Below are 19,567 nucleotides of genomic sequence, written 5' to 3' on the forward strand. Positions count from 1 at the left end.
TAGTCACTTTAATTGGAGTCATTTAAATCATGTATTTGTTTGTCAACCGATTCTTGTGAATAGACTTGTAGGGGACGATAGTACACAGTGAAACAAAAAAAAGTTTTTGAGTTCAAAAAATTTATTTTTAATTAAAAGGAAAATTTTCAAAGCAGTATGTTACACTAACTCTTTCTTAACAATCTAAGGACGAACTTCGTTAAAAATTCACATAATGAAAAAAATAAACAAAACTTAACACCGAAAATTGTTTTACTTATCGAACATCTAACGATCCAAAGTCAATAATAAATTTATAATCTCCTGTCAAGCGTTGATTTTTCATGGAAACTGATTGAGGTAAAACCATTTTTATATCAACTTTATTCACTAGAGCTAACTCAGGCTGGGGCAGGTGGAGGAAAGGGAAAAAACCACCCATTTTCTCACATTCTCGTAAATATGAAATTTCATAATCATTTTGGCCATTAACATCGGTAAGTAGCTTTCCAACATAGTGGACCTTATTAGAAAAACGTACCAACACGAAATCGCCCTTATTAGCACTTCGAAAATAATCAGGTTCTTTATCAGGTTGTTCAGGAATCGAATTATCATCATCATCTGAGGAGTCGGCTAGTTGGATATCACTTTCTTCACTGGAGTCACACTCCGTTTTTTGTCGTTGAATTAATTTGGTTGTTGTAGGGAATTCTTTTAAACGATCTTTAACCTTTTTACTAATTAGTGCTTTCCCTTTTCTTCTTTTTTCTCTATCAACGCATCTTTCTCGGATGTGTCAGTAATAATTGTGTTTTTACCTCGCTTTTCTGTTAGCTTTACGGGGTGGTGCTTTTGGATACCCTCTGAAATTTTCTGGACTAGAACATGTGGGAAGTTTATTATCCATAGTTATTTCTAGCTGAAATGCTATGTTAGATAGTCCAGGTTCACTTTTTTCTGGAGCAATCTCGTTCTAAAGTTGTGCGCCAGATGATCCAGCACGTTCAGTATCTGGTGTAGGCTCTTTACGAATTTGTAAGGTGGCAGGTCCATGTAATTTATAATCGAGGACATCTTCCCTTTGTAGCCGGTTCGATACTGTTGATGTTAAAAAGTCTGTGTCGTCAAAGATTAGAGAATGGATAAATTCCACTTTTCTACTGGAAATACTGGAAGGAGTTAAAGAGTTTGCATGAGCTTTTCCAACATATTCGGCTATTTGGTAAATAGTCATGGAAATTCCAGGATATCGTAAAAGCCAAGAATCAATACCAGCATTGTAATGTGCTTTGAATGGTCTAAAGATTGATATATCTAACGGCTGCATTTTGTGACTACAGTGTGGAGATGTGGTGAAAATTGTCACACCTGCAGCTCGAGCTTTTTCAATAACGGCAACTGATATATGGCTTTCATCATTGTCATAGGGAGATATTATCAGGTGTACTATGTGAATGCTATATGAAATGGTCAAGAACGTGTGAAAAGAGTTAGGCCGTCATACAATCATTGGGCGTTGCTAATCCCAGTGTACCCGCAGGTGCTCCAGCTACCATGTGAGTTTTGAAATATTTTCTCAGATTTACCATCGCTGGGGGAAGGTATGTGCCGTTAGCACAAATGATTGCGCAAGTTGTTACTAGAGTTCCACGTTCAGCACTACTACATTGACTAACATGTTTGGAACCCTTTTGAACTACAATTTTTCTGGGGTTTTGCACAGTGCTAGTACCCGTTTCTTGTTAGCTACTTGAGTTTTCTTTTCAAATATTTGGTGTAGGTGATTAAATCATGTTCTCACATTGTGTGGGTTAAACAAAGTGATTCTGCGTAAACTGCAGGTTTCCGGCTCACGAATGCTAATATTATTTCGTCTTTTTAAACCCCAGCTTGCTTGTTTTCTGTCCAAGATTCAGGAACAACCAGTTTGTTTATATCCGCCATCTCCTACGCAAGCCTTCTGTACTCTTTTGTGGACAATCCATATGCCATTTTACTGCAGGTATTAATATACTTGCTGTTCCTCTATAAAAATTTGTCGAACGAAAAATTGGGTGACATTTTTATATCTGCATTAAGATTATTGCGTTTTTTGAGCACATATCGTCGTAAAGTTACAAAACTAATATTATAACTCTCGGCTGCTCCACGTAGAGATTATTTTTTTCTAATACCAACTTTGTGGCAGCAGCCATTACATCTGCAGACGTATTCCCTATTTTCCTAGGCGTTTGCTTTCTAGTTTCTAACCATCTGAAATACCAAAATAACAAATTGTTGGTAATAATTTATAATATTAATGTATAATATTGCGGTACACAGTGAAACGTGTATCACTGTGTACCACATAACACTGTTTGAGTGTGTACCAATAAGTTAACCACACAATAACATTTAAACCTTTGCTGTGCGAGTCAGTATTTTACAAATTGTGTTTTAGGTTATATTATTACATAGGTAAAATGCCATTGTAATAGTAAGAATGCTTGAAATCGGCTGTTAACAAATAAAAAATACATGCCAACTACTCTTATTAAAGTAATTACTATTTAAATGGAAATAAGCCACAATTAAAGGTTAAAGTACGTTTATTGACGTTTCAATTTCCACTTCGGAAATCGTTCTCAAAATAAAAAATTAGAAATTCTCAAAAAATGTACTTTAACCTTTAATTGTGGCTTATTTCCATTTAAATAGTAATTACTTTAAAATGCCACAAGAAAATAGCTTCAGAACAATACTCTTATTAAGTTACTACATACCTGAAAAAAAAACGGGTGTGGCAGTCCAGTGGGACTGCCGGTGGAAGTTACACTTCTATACACGCATTCGCCGTTACAAATTTATTTGGGAGTCAATCTGCACAATCATTACATATGTAATTCTATAGGTAAGACATAGCAGAAAGAGAAACAGAATTAATAACAACTTACTAACAATGAAGGATTGAATCAATATTTTGATGAAAATGTATATTTTTATTTTCATATATGTATGAAAGGAGTTGAATGCAAAATTTTTTTACACATACTCTGCAGTAAAATTCATTGTTTATTTTGTTATTAATATAATAATACAATACAAATTAAACTGCAATATTCATAAGTATTTAAAAATGACAATAATATACATAAAAAAATACACTACAATACAGTGCAACATAATTCCATATATAATAATACAATACAAATTAAAATGCAATATCCATAAGTATTTAAAAATGACAATAATGTAATAATATTAATAAAAAAGTCCTCCCCGACTGGGAATCGAACCCCGGTCTCCCGCGTGACGGGCGGGGATACTGACTACTACACCACCGAGGACATAACACAAATGTATTTCAAAATTGATAGTTCTGGATCATACAGTGATTTATTGAGATTATTATTTTGAAATACAAAAGAATAATATAATTATGAACATTTAATAAATAATACAAAACATATCACATAAATAATAATATTAATAAATATTTTATTATATGTATATATCTTTATATATTATATATAATATTAAATTATATATACAAAAGGAACATTTTTATATTCGAGAGAGGAAGAGAGAGAAAATATATCTTCTGTCTCTCTCTTACTCATTATCTTACATATGTACAATGTATGTGAACCATTGTAATGGTTTCACAGATTCACTCCCATACAAATTTCCAACGTGGAGCGCGCGTATAGAAGTATAACTTCAAAAACATAAAATCCAATTATTATTCGCAAAACTTATTCCACGCACGTGAACGCTTACAACAACATTCAACTCTACTGGACAACTGTAGATTTCACAAATGCGCTTTACAAGGGCTCCAAATTTAAAAATAAATCTCGGTGTTTCACTGTGAACCACGTATCACTGTGTACCACTTTCCCCTACTATTATATTCTATTTAGATGCAATGGGACGTTGACTTTTTCCTGTTAATTTTTTTGCTTTATTAGACTAGATTAGAATTGATAAGACTAGATCAAATTTATTTGTTTAATTTGGAATGCCACTCAACCTAACTTTGGCTTTTAGTTTCAATTTTTTTTATGCGAGCATTTAGTTCTTTGCATTTAATGAAGTTTTTAAGAAAAGGATTTTTTTTTTAAATTTGCTAGTACTTTCTTTCTTTCATTTTTTTTTTTAGTTTACGTTTAAATTTCGTATGACTGACAGAAGTTCGACAGAAACATAAAAATAGAAATATTAACAAATATTGTAAAATCAACAAACTCGTAAAAACATTAAACAAGCCAAACAATTTTGGCTGGTGAACTCATATAAAGAAATAGAAGACCTCCAAAAAACTCACGACAGTTTCAACCCAAACAACAAACTTAAATATACCTCCAAAATTAGAAAACTGAAAAATACTCACGTACTTAAAAACGCAGACAGAAAAATTTGTGATCACAAACAACAGTGCAAACAATGGGAGAGATACATCATTGATCTTTGTGACTATGCTTCTCGAGAATATACTACATATACACATACTACCTGTAACAACCAGTTACAGGTCTCAGTATACTGAAGTCAGTAGTCAGAAGAGCAATACAGCAAGCCAAAAATATTAAAGCATCTGGACCAAGTCACATCCCTGAAGGAGCAAGAAGTGATACAGGCATGTACAAAGAATGCCAGAGTACAGGTGGCCGAAAAGAATATTAGACTGCAACTGGAAGAAGACGGAGATGAAGACCTGCTACAAGATGGAAAACATACATAGGAAATGCTATGATGGATGGAAACCTCAGAGAAGGTGACTTATAATGGAATAATGGAAGGTATATGCAACTACTAATCCGGGCAATCCTCTTTTTAACCAAACAAGAGTTACCTTTTCGTGGACATCAGGAAGAAGCCATGGGAATTTTAAGGAACTTTTACAAGCCTATATCACCATAAATCCTACAGATATTCAGGACCATTACAAAGAAATATCACCCGTGTTTACACGTAATTCAAAGTCATCCAGAATGAGATAATCAATTTTATTTTTAAATAGACGAATAGGTACGTAAAACATGAAATCAATGAATCCAATTTTTTTCGGTCCAAATAGATGATTCTACTAATATTGCCCAGAAATTACAATGCAGCAATATTATTAGATATGGTAAGTCCATTGGAAAACTACATCGAGTTAGAATCTAGATTCTAACTCGATGGAAAACTAGTAGAATGATTTTTGTGGTTCTTCGAGGTTAGTTCGAACCGGAGTGCAAAAACTTTGTTTATTCTCGTGTCGAATTGCCCTTAGACATGTGATCACAAATCTAAACTCATTGCCCAATGTTTTGATGGAGCAAGTGTAATGTCAAGGCATTTTAATGGTCTTCATGCGAAAATATAAAAATTGTTATTAATTATATATCAAATAAATACTGTATGTATTAAAACATACAGTATTTACATACATTAAACATATGTATTAAACAAGCATTCGATACAATAAGTACATACAATTGATATTTACAAAGGAATAAAAAATATCGAAGGATAGGTATTACGTGGTATTCCGTTTAAGTTAGTAGTAGAATATATAAAAATTAAGTCTGGTAAATATCTAAAATTAAGTAGGTGTAAAAAAAACAATAAAAAATAACAGAACTACCTACCAACATTTTAAGATTAATTTGAAGACTGTTTTAAAGAAAGAGATATATTCATAGTCAAGACAATATATCACCCAAAGCATCAATTTTTAGATTTATGGCTATGACCCGGTCGTAGCTGCCTCAAACAAGAATTTAAATGGCATATAATATATAATAAGACATTAGATTCTAATGATTAGAAAATCCTGCAAAAGAAGGGACCCCAAAACTAATAACGAATAACAAAAGAAAATAAATCATAACAAGAATTTTCCCTAATTCATTTTTTTATCTAGTTATTTAATCCAAAAGTAGAATAAAACAAAATGCAAACAAATAATGTAGAGAAATTTATTCAGTCACATTATTTATTCTAGGTAGCCAAATTGCGCCAAAAGTAGGCAACTTACAGTACCGTGTTGCAGGGGTAATTAGAATATATATTACATTATTTTAAACTAACATACAAAATTCAAACGTGACGTGATTAGAAATATTTTATCATTGCAATTTGTATTATTACATCTCGCATTTGCTCCAAATCAAAATTTGTTCAGGACCAGCTACTATAATTTAGCATTTTTCATTTAAAGTTTCTGAATTCGGAAAAATGTTATCACAGTACACTCATATTCTTTTTATGCCCTGTGAATGTTACCACCTGTAGTGACAACACAGGCATCCAAACTTCCTTGCACATTTGCCAGATCTATGTTTTAACTGCCAGATCTAAGATGTGTGCAACTATTAAAAGACAAAAATATTAAAGAAAAGAAATATTTAACAAGTATTAACATTTATAGTTAAAATATTGGCGTATATAATGTAAATGTATTTAAAAATTATAGGTATAACGTATTCGTATTGTAATAATCCCAGAATTCTGTTTGCATATAATATAATTTCTAGAAGATCATACAGCAGTGTATGATGTTTATATTTGAAAGTATACAATTTAAATGAAGCGCTATTTTTTTAAATTACGCGCCAACAAAAAAAATATAAACAAAAGACAATCAAAATTGCTGTGACCACCTGTCAGCTTTTCAGTTTTAATTTTTAATTTTAATATTGTAGAAATAGTAGAATATTTCAATTCTGGGTTTATGAAGTATTGTACAAAAGTATTAATTTAATAAGTACAATGAAGTTGTAATCAGTGACAATTTAATAAACCAATCATATATTCATCAACTGAAAAAATCTAGTTGGTTTTATTATTTCCATTATTAAAATGGTATCTGTAAAAGCAGATCTTAAAAATTTGATAAAATATATACAAAAAGTAAGTATTAATTGCAGTATAATAAAATATGATGATAAAAATATAAATCAATTTTAGGCTCTACAGGAAGATACCATAAATGAAAGTTCATTATCGGTAGGGGTTGATAGATTGGGGAATATATCTCCAATAATTAAGCCCAAAGCATTTATAACATGTGTTCTAAAATACATAGAATTAGTTATAATGTTTGGCAATGGCAGGGACTATTATACACAAGCCATTGTGACCAGAAAATATTTTGAGATTGTTAAAGTATGTATAAGCCTTCCTTAATTTATTTTACATTTTTAGTACAATTTCCATTAATTTAGATACCTACACAGAAAATTTATAGTCATTTATTTTTTTTTAAATCATATATTTTCCAAGAACTGAGTGTTCCTCGTTTAAGTAGGTAATAATTTTTTTATTCTTATTTCATAAATCCCATTATTTAAAATGTTTAATATCCATCACACTATAACAAAAATTTGAAAATTTAGATTGAATAAAAATATTTTATTACCCAATACTTACATGTTTTATTTTTGTAACATAAATTGTCTTAAATAAGCAGAAATACATTGGGATGCTGAGTATTGCTAAGCTTTCTCTGTGATTTTTATATCTAATTAAAATATATAGCTTCATATCCAATCACAATCTGAATACAAAGTAAAATACCATGAATTATAATAATATTTAATAAATATATTAGTTACAATTAGAAAATTATTTGATATCTCATTATTAAGTATTTAATATTCCTGTGACAGCTTTGAAGATAATGCTAGTTTGTTTTCTTTTTTTTTTTCATTAATTGCAGCTGAACAGTTATGAAATTTTTAAGACTACCTAAGTAAAAACTTAAAAACGTTACTTGGTTTATATGAGGTCTAAACTTGTACAGATTTGTAATTTTTATTACTACTGCCATTAACAGATTATTAATAACATTAACTATACTAACGTATCAAGTTTGTAGTAAATGTTTTCAATTTTTTTCTTGTAAATACTCCTAAATAAGTAAAGTAGATTATAAGTTAATTGGTTTCTTATGTTAGTTCATTTGTATTTTAAGTAAAGTAGAAAGTTGTGAATGAGCTAAACTGTGTTATATTTGCTTTGAATTCTTGTGTGTGGGAGTAATTAACTCACCAACTGACAAAATTCAAAGCCCTAATTACAATATTTTGTAGGGTATAAGTACACTAAGATTATTTTTTAATTTGTATTTTAACTTATTTTTATAATCTTTATATGGAAAACACTCATAAGTAAACCATATCATTAAATTAATAACTCTAAAAATATGATTGTTGAAACATTTTTAACAAACTCTGTATATTTTCCAACCTTTTTTAAATCACAATATTTCATTTCATAAATCCCTTATATATGTTTAGTTTCAATTTTTATTAAGGTCCTATAAAATCTTATGTATAACAAATTTATTTTATTTGAATATTCAATGATAACATATTGTAAATAGAACATTAGGTAAGGACAACTTATAACAGCTGTTTGACACCAGACCTTGTTTGTTCCTATTCCTGTTATTCTTTTCAGCACTTTTCAGTGATCCTTCATATGAATAAGTGCTGGCTTTTTAGCATCAATTGGTGCAACATTTAGACTTCCCCAAATAAGTTTAGTTTTTATTCAATTTTTTTTGTCACCCTATTGATCCATATAAGTTTCTGTCCATTTCTGCTACATGTATTAGTTGTTTTACAGAATTTACGTTTTAGCTTTATTGGAATCTTTCTATCACAAAACCCTTGACTGTTTCTCTGTCACTTAACTCATAACACCTTCATTGATTTCCGCATTGCTGATTCTAGATACTTTTAAAACTATTACTTTTCAAAATCACTTTACTATCCAAAGTTATCTTTGCAGTACTAACACCATCTTTAAATAAATGTTGTTGGTACTCTGTTTTTGTTCTTCTTTCTAGCTTTCCTTCACCTATCAAAGTTTCAAAATGAGCTTCACTATCTTGAACATATTAGCCGTGTTTCTAGAAAGTTCTAATCAGCTGTAAGTATACTACTCTTTACATTTTCAGACAGAACATTTGGCGTCCATCTTAAGTTCTCCTGCATTGTTATCTTTAATTAAATCATCAGTCTATATAATGCATATGAACTAAATATTCTTCAGTTAAATGAATGGGTTTCTTGCAAATTCATTATTTTTTTCAATTTGTTTGTGTGAATATTTCGTTAACTATGTACCTAAATATTTAAACATATTTATACTTTCTATTGTTGTGTGGTTGATGGTCAGATTATCTACAGTCCTAATTTTTTTTGAAAACCTGCAATCTAATACCCTGGAGTCTTGCAAGATATGGTTGACTGTTTCAGAATTTAACTGCAAGCGACAAAGTTGCAGCTTAAGTCTTCATGAAACAGCTCCATGTCCAATAAGGAAGCTTGTTATGGTCCAAGATATGTCACCAATCTTCCAATTAGTGACTTATCTTGGGTTATTCTAACTATTTTATTTTCTCATATTCTGCTAATGTAACTATCCCATTCTTCCTTTCGGTACTGCACCCCCACATTGATTGCCATTACTAGATGTAGGCAAATATGCAAAAACAGTGAAAAATATGCACTAATTTACCCAAATATATGTATTAAATATGCACTTCTTTTAGAAAATATGCATATTATCAATGGAAACATATATTTAATAATGGTATATTAATTATGTTTGTTTTAATAATTATAAAACAATATAAATTAATTTAACAACTAAGTAGGTAATTGTAATGTACTATTTAACTGTAATGAAAGTAGTAAAAAAATAAAATACTATTCATTAGAACTATAGAAACAATAGATGACCAAATGTTTGTCAAAATTTTCCAATAAAAACTTATGGCTTATTTGTGTACATATATTTGTCAATGGAGAAGTTTCTTTCTACATCAAGGAATGTAATGGGAGCATATTTTAAATTCACACAAATATTTGGTTCTAAATCTATTTCTTCGCAAAAATTGCCAACAAGAACCTCAACTACCTTAGTAAAATTGTGAAAACCATTGTTTTTTTTTAATTATTGTTTCATATTTTTGGAAAATAACTTTTCCAGTGTCTGTAAGATATAAATCTAGTGGTTAACTTGAATTTTAGTGCAATTTCTCTAATTAAATAAAACCAAAGAATATAGACGCATATATGCAATATTATTACGCATATATGCGTCTATATTCTTTGATAAAACTATTTATTAGCCTTGATTTCATATTTTAATCGCCCATAACACCCCCATAACCTTACCTAGTGTCAAGAGAAGTTAGCAGTTAGCCTGCATCCTGGTGACAGCTGACAGCTATGCTGACTGGTTACTGTCATTGTGTTATTGCTCTTACCATTTAGCACTCCAACCACCTTAACATTGTATAGTTATGTACAAAATATTACATCTCTCCCTTGTTACAAATTTAGTTTTAAAGGTGGTTTAACAACTCTACCTGCTCTAGTTCTGCAAATATTTTACTGTTTAGTTACAGTCCTTTCGATGTCAATGGAGGTGGGTAATTCTGCCCTTGTCAGCTGTGTTGAGGATGAGGGTTCTTAATCTGAATCTACATCATTGGTATCTGTAAGTATTACAGATGGCTGTGACTTAAATTTATTTAGAGATTCTCTAATATCTACTCTGTTGTGACAAACAATATTATTACGCTCATCTCTCAAGATATATGACCTTGGGGCTTCGTGCTGTGATATTTGTGCCAGTTCCCACCTCCTTTGGCATTGACTGTACAATGTACCTGTGTAACCAGATCTAGAGAATTTTCCCTATACCTAGGGAATTTTGAGCCAGCTTAGGGAAAAAGGGAGTTTTATTCAATTCTATGAAAAATCTAGGGAATTCTTAAATATTTGTAAGACTATTTTAAAAAATCTGTTAAATTTAATAAACTTTACAAAAATGTACATATATATCATCTGCTTGGAAATCGTATTATTCGGGGAATCACTGAATTCGGTTTATGTGATTCCCCGTCGGAGACTAGAGTGGTGGAATTTCACGAACTGGGAATTACGTCGGGGATCCACCTGAGCTAATGTATATATTGGCCTCGGGCGATTTTTGGTTTCACGTTTCTCTTTATTTAACTGTTCATGTGATTCCCTGTCGGTGACTATAGTGGTGGTATTTCACGAACGGCGAATTACGACGGGGATCCCCCTGGACTAAAATATCTTAGTACTTTGATATTCTTACCTCACAAATTCACGAACAACAAGTAATACCAATCGCACAGAATGAACGTCCATAACCAAAAGTCCTTATTTATTCTTCAAACAATTAAACAAACCAATATTTCCAACTTCTTATGTGACAAATACACACAAATTAGAAATGTTTGGAAATGTTTTTAAAACTCCCGCTCATTCTGACGTCAGACTTACGTAGTAAGAACTTACATTCTAGGATTCTAGGCTAAATATGGTTGTCAAGTTGTTAGGAAAACTTTGGCAAAAGTTCTAGGGAATTAAAAAAATCATCTGGCAACCCTGAAAAACATCTTTGTTAGGTTCCAAAGACTTTAAATCCCTATCACCCTGGTTATAGTCTTTCACATACATATTTCTCCTTTTACTTAATTTTTCTTTAACATTTAGACAAACTGTTCTTTTAACACATCTTGGTTAATTGGTAACTTAGTTCTACAGTGTCTACTCATTAAAAGCTGTGGAGTATAACCAATGTGTTTAAGGAGCGCATTCCTATATTCTAACAGTGCCGAATCAATGTCAGAACTGTAATCAATACACCTTTTACCCTTACTTTTTTAACCATACTTTTAGCAATGGCTATACCTTTCTCAGTCAGTCCATTTAATTGTAGAAAATTGGGACTTCTAAATTCAATTTGATAATTCCATTCTCTGGCAAAATTTTTAAAATGAAAGCTATTGAATGGCACATTATCACAACATATATAGACTGGTGAGCCATGTGTAGCAAAAATTGACCTTAAAACTTGAATGACACAAAAAACAGATTTGTCTTTTATTGAGTGTAGCTTTATCCAGTTTGAAAAAGAATCATAAGCTACTTGATAACTTATACTATAACATGTAAAAATTTCAATGCCAATTCTTTCCCATGGATGTTCTGGTAAAAGGATATGGACATAATGCTTTGGTCTAAATTTTCACACGTTTTACACTTTTTATATAAGCCTCTATATCACAGCTCATTCCTCTACAGTAAAATTTTGCCTGGCTCTAGCTTTTGACTTCTCAATACCAATATGACCTTCATGCACCAACCCCAACATTCCAAATCTTAAGCTTTTAGGAGTAACAATCTTGTTGCCACAAAATAGCAAGTCATCACAGACAGATAAGTTGTTTCTCAGCTTAAAAAAATATTAACTATCTGTGGAACATCACGCTGGTGTTCTGGCCATCCCTGTATACGTAAGTTTATAACAGTTTGCAATTGTTCATGCTTTTGGGTTTCTATTCTAAATTTTGATTTTTTAGCATCAGACATAGCTACATTATTTACTTCAGCATGAACTGCAAACTGAAATTCAGCATCTGATTTTAGACCACCTTCTTGTAAAAATGCCCGTGACAATGTATGTACAATGTACAGATATGTTCTAGGTTTATATACTACATTTAAGTCATAATGCAATAACCGCAAACACATTCTTTGCAAGCGTGGAGATATTACGCATAAATATTTATGCATTTCGTGACCATACACAAAATAATGGAATTTTTGAAATGCAAACATTATTCCTAACATTTCCTTCTCGATTTGGGCATATTTTTGCTCAGTTTTACTTGAGCTACTCGATGCAAATGCTATTGGAAGGCCACCTTGCAACAAACAGGCACCTAGACCATCTTTACTGGCATCAGTTTCAATTTCTATTTCTTTAGAGGGGTCAAAAATGTTAACACTTGTGATACTATCAGCAAATGTTTTAATTGAAACAAAGATTAATCTTGAATGTCAGTCCAGTGCCAAAGAACATCTAGTTTTGTTAGTTTTCTTAATGGGGCTGTGACTTTTGCAGTCCCTACCTTGCAATACATTATAATTTCTCCCACAGGTTTTATTTTAAAATCTTCACTTCCATGATACTATTGTCACATTGATTTTATTTAATTTTTTTATACAAGATTTTGTATATACTCAAGAGCCAGAACATTTACTTATTTTCCAGTATCTAACTTAAATTCTACTATACACTTTTTTACCTGAATTTTCTGTTTCCATCTGGGAGCTTCCAGATTTCAATAAACACCACAAAGTTATGACACAACTGATATATAGCTCACTACCATCACCTTCACTACCACTCATTTGGTTTTTTACTTCATGTACTTCTTTTCTGTTTGTTGATTTTCTCTGTTTTATAATGTTTGAGTTTTTCTTGCTGCACACTCCAGCAAAGTGGTTCCTACCCTGGCAATAGTCACAAGTTTTACCATATGCAGGACACTTCCTTCCTCGATACTTGAACCCATAATAACTGCATACTTTTTGTGAAATAACTCTGTTTGTCCTAACTGCATCCACTGTTGATTCAGTTGCAAATGCTTGTGCCTGAATTTTACAGCTTTCACTTAATCTACATGTTGTAATGGCCTTTTGCAATGTCAGTTTGGATTCTCTTAGAAGACTTTCTTATGTTTGTTTGCCTTTTATTCCAATAACAATTCTGTCTCTAATTATGTCGTCCTGCGATCTTTATATTTAGTCATTTTTACTGTTTTCTTTAACTCAAGTCACAAACCTATCTAAATCTTGTTCCTCTTTTTAGGCAATGCTTTTGAACTTAAACCGCTCATATATAATATTTGATTTATGGGAGCAGTACTTTTTAAATTTGTCCATGACTGGTTGCAACTTTTTCTCATCTTCTACACTACGTGTAAAAGTGTTAAATAATTCTAATCCATCATCTTCAAGTAAACTCAAGAATGTTGCAAATTTCTTTTTCTCAGACTTGTCATCTAAGTCTGTAGCATCCATATAAAATTTAAATTTTTGAGAGAACCTTTTCCAGTTTGTCGCCAAATTGCCATCATCTAATACAAGGGGTTCTGGTGGTTTAAATTGATTTTCCATTTTCCTAGACAAAAATCACTACTAGATTTAACTCCGATCCGACCGGACACCACGTAAGATATAACTCTAGTTAAATAAAACCATAAGCCTTGAATTCATGGTTTATTAAAACTTCACCTTCTAGCCCTCTCTTTGTCTAAGTTCTAGCCCATAACTTTACCTTGTGTCAAGAGAAGTTAGCCTGCACCCTGGTGACAGCTATGCTGACTGGTTACTGTCATTACTCTCACCATTTAGCACTCCCCAGTAAGCACAAGTACGTACATAAGACAAACTAAGTACGTACTGATGGGACATAAAGTATGTATAATGTACGTACTTTGCTGTACGAAGTACGTACTTAATACGTACATAAGACGTACATTTTCCAATTTATGGTACATACCTAGTATATACTGAAGGTACGTACCTAGTACGCACTGAAGGTACGTACCCAGTACATATTGAAGTTATGTACCTAGTACATACTATATATACATATTATGTACATACTATACACACTTATGATGATTTATGTAAATAAAAGTAAATATAGGTGAATATATCTTTATTATTCATATTTGAAGTACAAAAACAAGCAAAACTTATGAATCTTAAAGTTTACCAAATAGTTTTGTTTTAAATATACTTATTTTTTATTTAATAAATAATTCATCTAACTTGAATGAGCGATATAATATCTTCCTGACGAATCAGTGGTTTCGTCAACATACACTAGAAGTAATTGTCACTATTTTTTCATATGTTTTACATATGTACGTAATATGTTATAAGAAAAATATCATGACATGCCTATTCATGATACGCCTGAGGTAACTTTTTTTGCTTTCAGCTACATTTTGTAAACGTTTGTTGGAGACATCAAGAGTTTTTATTATAAACTGTTTACATACTCTAAAACTTTCTAAATTATAAATAAATGACACCTCCTCTTTGTTGCTAACTGCATTTAGTTTTTTTTCTGTTTATAGGGCCAGCCTGTATGGATCGATTTAGAAAAGCCTTTTGGAGATTCCAGTGCTCAATGCTCAATACTTTTTAAAAATTTAAAGTCCTAATTCGTGTGGTATATTTATTCCAATAATGATGATTTTCAAGTTCTCGTAAATTTTTAGCTTCATGAGTATTGTGTTTTTTGTCCATGTAAGCTTCACCTGAATTTATATTTTAGCACTGTTTTTTCCACTTATCTGGTTTCCGAATCCCTTTCTTGTCAGTCTGCTTTGGTGGTGAAAACGCATTAGCAAGTAAATCCTCTATCACTGGCTTCGTATTCCGCAAAGAAACAAAACGAACTCTTCTTAAAAATACTGAAGTTTTTAATACCGTAACACGCAGCACTTAGGAGTAAAGTATTCCTGACACAGTGGAATAGGGGTACACATGCACTTGTAACTCTCCTCTCCCAAAACCTACTCATAGTTGGCTTGAAGGCTAAGTAACTTGCCGATAGAAAGCAGCACCTGGTAGACTTATCGCTTAGATCTCTTTACCTCCAAATATAATGAAAGATTTCCAGTTTAGTGATGCAGTTCTCTTAATATTTACAAAAATGTCACTTATACCCCTTTACTTCTAGAGTCCTCATATGTAATATTATGACTGAAATATTTTGTTTTCATTTATTCCTTTCATTTCGGTATCAATGCTAATATTTTTAAATTATATTTCACATTTTAGGAAATGATTTCCACTGAAATTAAAGAGGAATTTTTACAAGAAGGTACTCAAATCATTTTTGATTACGTTCTAGAAGAAAATACTGAGAATTGGTGTGTAAAAAAGGAGCTACTCAGATTTTTTAATGACGTTAGTTCAGATTGTACAAGGAATGTGAGACATGGTATAGTGAATAAGTTGCCACACATATATTTGTAAGTTGTTTTTAATTCCTTAAGTTGATTTCGATATAATTGTGTTTATTATTTCTGAATTGTAAAAAGTTTTTATAGAGCCGTACTGCAAATTAGGAATAGTATCAAAAAATTAATGAAACTAGCTATTAGTCTTACACGATACGTAACTTTGTTTTCACTATTACACTTTAACTTAAATACCCACTTATTATTAATTACACTATCATTTTCTGGGACATCTACTACATCCCATGCATTGCTGTCACTGGAAGATTGGATTTCGTCCATCACGGCTTCTCTCCATTTTGCTCCATTAGGACGTTGCAATGCCTTAGAGACTGTTAACGGAACATCATCTATGTCACTTGTCTTCGCATAGATACACGTTACATATTCACCAAAGTCTTTTCTTTTTCTTACTCGTTCTGACTTTCTGTGTACTTCTTGTAATGTTTCAGGTAAATTGGACACTTCAAAGTCTTTATCACTTAAGTTATCTTCTTCATAGTAGCTAGATTCTTCGCCACTAAAAATATTATCATTATCTTTAGACTCAGTTTCATCATTATCTTTGTTTTGTTTCCCCAGTGAATCTAGAGTTTCTTTTATGTAACTAATACAGAAGTAAAAACTTCAAATTTGTATATTGGTATAAATATACAATTTTTTATTAAAACTTGTTAAACGTGTCGTCCAAAAATTAGAAATGCATAATGTTTTCAATCTGAATCAGATCATCCTCAGTGCATTCTGTTAATACTTGTGGCTAACACAAAAATTGAAGTGTAGACATCAATATCTGGTTTTCATATTATAAATTTAAAATATAATGCGACCCTAGGTCGATGACATTGGTTGTAGCAACATGGTTCCTTGCTCGACTGGAACACGTGACGTGGTTCTTGTCAGTTCAAACGACACAGACCAACTGTAACATGTAAACCACATATTGATGTCTCCACTTCAATTTTTGTGTTATCCACAAGTACTAACAGAATGCACTGAGGATGATCTGATTCAGATTGAAAACGTTATGAATTTCTAATTTTTGGACGACACTTTTAACAAGTTTTAATAAAACATTTTTTATTATTTAAACAAAAATGACCCTGCATCAACTACTAAGATTTATTAGCAGGGGGTACAAACACAAATTACAAGTATTCAATTTCTTACAATGTATATATAACTTAGGTAAATATATTCTATTAAATATTGTAAAATTTAATGTCTTTCAAATATTTCAGCACTTCGTTGAACTGGCAGCTTAGTAGATCCTTCATGTTGATAGAGAGGTTATTTTTTCTTCTTTCTTGGGTGTATGTTTTGCATTCTAACAGAATATGTTTCACAGTGATTTGTGTCTTGCAGTTGTGGTAGAAAGGGATGGCTTCTTTATTTATTAAGTGAATATGGGTTGTTATAGTATGTCCTATTCGTAGTCGAGTTATTATCACTTGTTCACAACGTTTGAGTGGGAGTGGTAAGGTGGTGCCGACAATTTCTATGACATCTTTTAATTTGTTCAGATTCAGGAGTATAATTTTTTAGGTTTATTATAGAATTCTCTTTGAAGTGAGTTTCTTGTATACACAGTATTAGTGGAGAATATTTTTGAATTAATAGTTTGAGTGATTCGAGGTGAGCGAAATACCCATTTGGGTTCCATTGAAGGATTGGTGATTTATCCATCGGATTTTTCGGTCTCTTCCGTTGAAGATGTGTGAGTGGGGTTAAGTTTTTTCTTTAATCTGGTAATGTTGTTTTTTAATTTAGAGTTGTGAGAGTAACAATGAATAAAGTTAAGGATATCGATTAATTCGGAAGGTTCATTTGAGTAGTTCTTTGAGATAGTTTCAGTAGGTTGAACTTGATTCGAATTGTATAGGTTATATTTACTATTGTAATATCTTATATAAAGGTTTTTTGTTACTCACGTCGGGTTGAGTTGATTGGCATTAACACTGCACTATTGTTTGTTGGTAGTATTTAAGGATATCAAATTTTTGTTCCGTATTTTACATTTAAAAATTGAAAAATAACAGAGCGGTTTAAAACGTGGTATAATCATGCCACTGTCAATATTGGTCTCCATAAAACATTTTATATTTATAACAATATACAAATTTGAAGTTTTTACTTCTGTATTAGTTTTTTTAACTATGATATACAGCCAACTACTGGGATTTTCCCATTAATTTTCTTTTATGTCTTCCATAATTTGTACATCTCTGCTTACTATAATTTCTTTGGTGGTTGGATTATACACGCTGTATCCTTTTCTACTTTCAGCATATCCTACTAAAATATGCAAAATAGCCTTTTTCTCCCACTTTGACTTTTTTTCTTATGGAACGTGTACCATCACATCGCTGCCAAATATTTCAATGCCACTAACATCAGGTTTAATATTTGTTCATATTTCAAACGGTGCTTTGTTTAAACCAGAAGCCAAAGATCTACTTTTTAAGTAAACAGCTCTATTTACAGCTTCAGCCCAAAACTTTTTCTCAAGATTAGCTTCAAACAAGAGACTCTGTACCTTTTCTACAATTGTCCGCTTCAAACTTTCGGATACTCCATTTTGTTCAGCAGTGTCGGAATTGGTTTTTTTAATGTATAATACCATTTACACTTAAATATCTTTCAAATTCTTTTGAACAAAATTCTTCTCCGTTGTCACTTCGAAAAGTTTTTATATGAACACCCTTGTCTTGTTTTATTTTCTAATATTTTGTAGTTTTGTAGCCAATCTATGATTGTACAAAAATTAGGTGGATACATTCTTTAGACTTTAAAAGTTATATTTGTTTACACTCATAGTTCCGGCCATTTTTTATTCATATTGTTGGTCGCTGTTATTTTCCCGGTATTTAACAGATTTAACACTTTTAACATGGTTAGGTGATGATCCGATCCATACTTCGCTCCTCAATACATCCTTACGTCCAAAACTTTTAGATTTGATTGTTGGCGCATAATGATATAATGCATATTTGTGGATTTTTTTTTGTGTAGAATCCTTTTGCCACTTTTAACGATAAGCTCTTAGACAAGTAAAGTCATTAGCCATAAGCCAATTAACGTAGCCTCATATATTTTTTAATTTATTAAAAATACGATATTTGCGAAATCATTAATACTTTTTAATTTTATTTTTACATTATTTTTAAAAACACTATCATTTTCTTGTATATAACATGTTACTGATATGACTGAAATTCAAATTAATTTTTCAGGTTTAAGTTAATGGATAGTATTACTTCGTGTGCAGATTACGAGTTACAAACAGTAATATTGGAAACAATTTTCCGTATGTACAGCCAAAGTATTATTCGCAGCAAATTAAAAGAATTAATACCCGAATCCGAAGAACTGACCAGTCTGTTTTCCCAAATAAAGGCCATAACGTTTGATGAAGACATAAAAAAATTTTTGGATACGCTGAATGCAAAATATGACAAAGTCTTTACTGTTTTGTGTACTGATATAATCATAGATAACATATATTCTAATCCAGTTGAGGTAACTTGCAATTTATTCAATTATTATTTTTTGTTTTTGCACTATAATTAATAATTAATAAGAAATAATTTCTGTAAATTGTATTTACATAGTTAACAAAAGAATATCGTTTTCAATGTTATGGCGTCATCGTAATTTTGGACATTACGTAATGTAAAAATAAGCAGTTAACCTGATTTTGGTTAGCAGCAAATAACCAGAAGTACTTGCCCTAGTATG

At 31.3% G+C, this 19,567-nt stretch overlaps 1 protein-coding gene across 2 annotated transcripts in view; it reads left to right on the top strand.

Annotated features, from left to right (window-relative positions):
* The first annotated feature begins 6,599 nt into the window (after positions 1 to 6,599).
* Positions 6,600 to 19,567, top strand: part of LOC140434609 (uncharacterized) — an 82,619-nt gene continuing 69,651 nt past the window's right edge. For both annotated transcript variants that reach the window (XM_072522995.1, XM_072522996.1), the window contains exons 1-4: positions 6,600 to 6,861; positions 6,919 to 7,116; positions 15,648 to 15,841; positions 19,063 to 19,348. In XM_072522995.1, the coding sequence (XP_072379096.1) occupies positions 6,811 to 6,861; positions 6,919 to 7,116; positions 15,648 to 15,841; positions 19,063 to 19,348 (729 nt within the window). In that variant the 5' untranslated portion in view covers positions 6,600 to 6,810. The remainder of the gene's footprint in view (positions 6,862 to 6,918; positions 7,117 to 15,647; positions 15,842 to 19,062; positions 19,349 to 19,567) is intronic.

This window comes from Diabrotica undecimpunctata, chromosome 2 (genome assembly GCF_040954645.1).
Source record: "Diabrotica undecimpunctata isolate CICGRU chromosome 2, icDiaUnde3, whole genome shotgun sequence".
NCBI classification, from domain to species: Eukaryota; Metazoa; Arthropoda; class Insecta; order Coleoptera; family Chrysomelidae; genus Diabrotica; species Diabrotica undecimpunctata.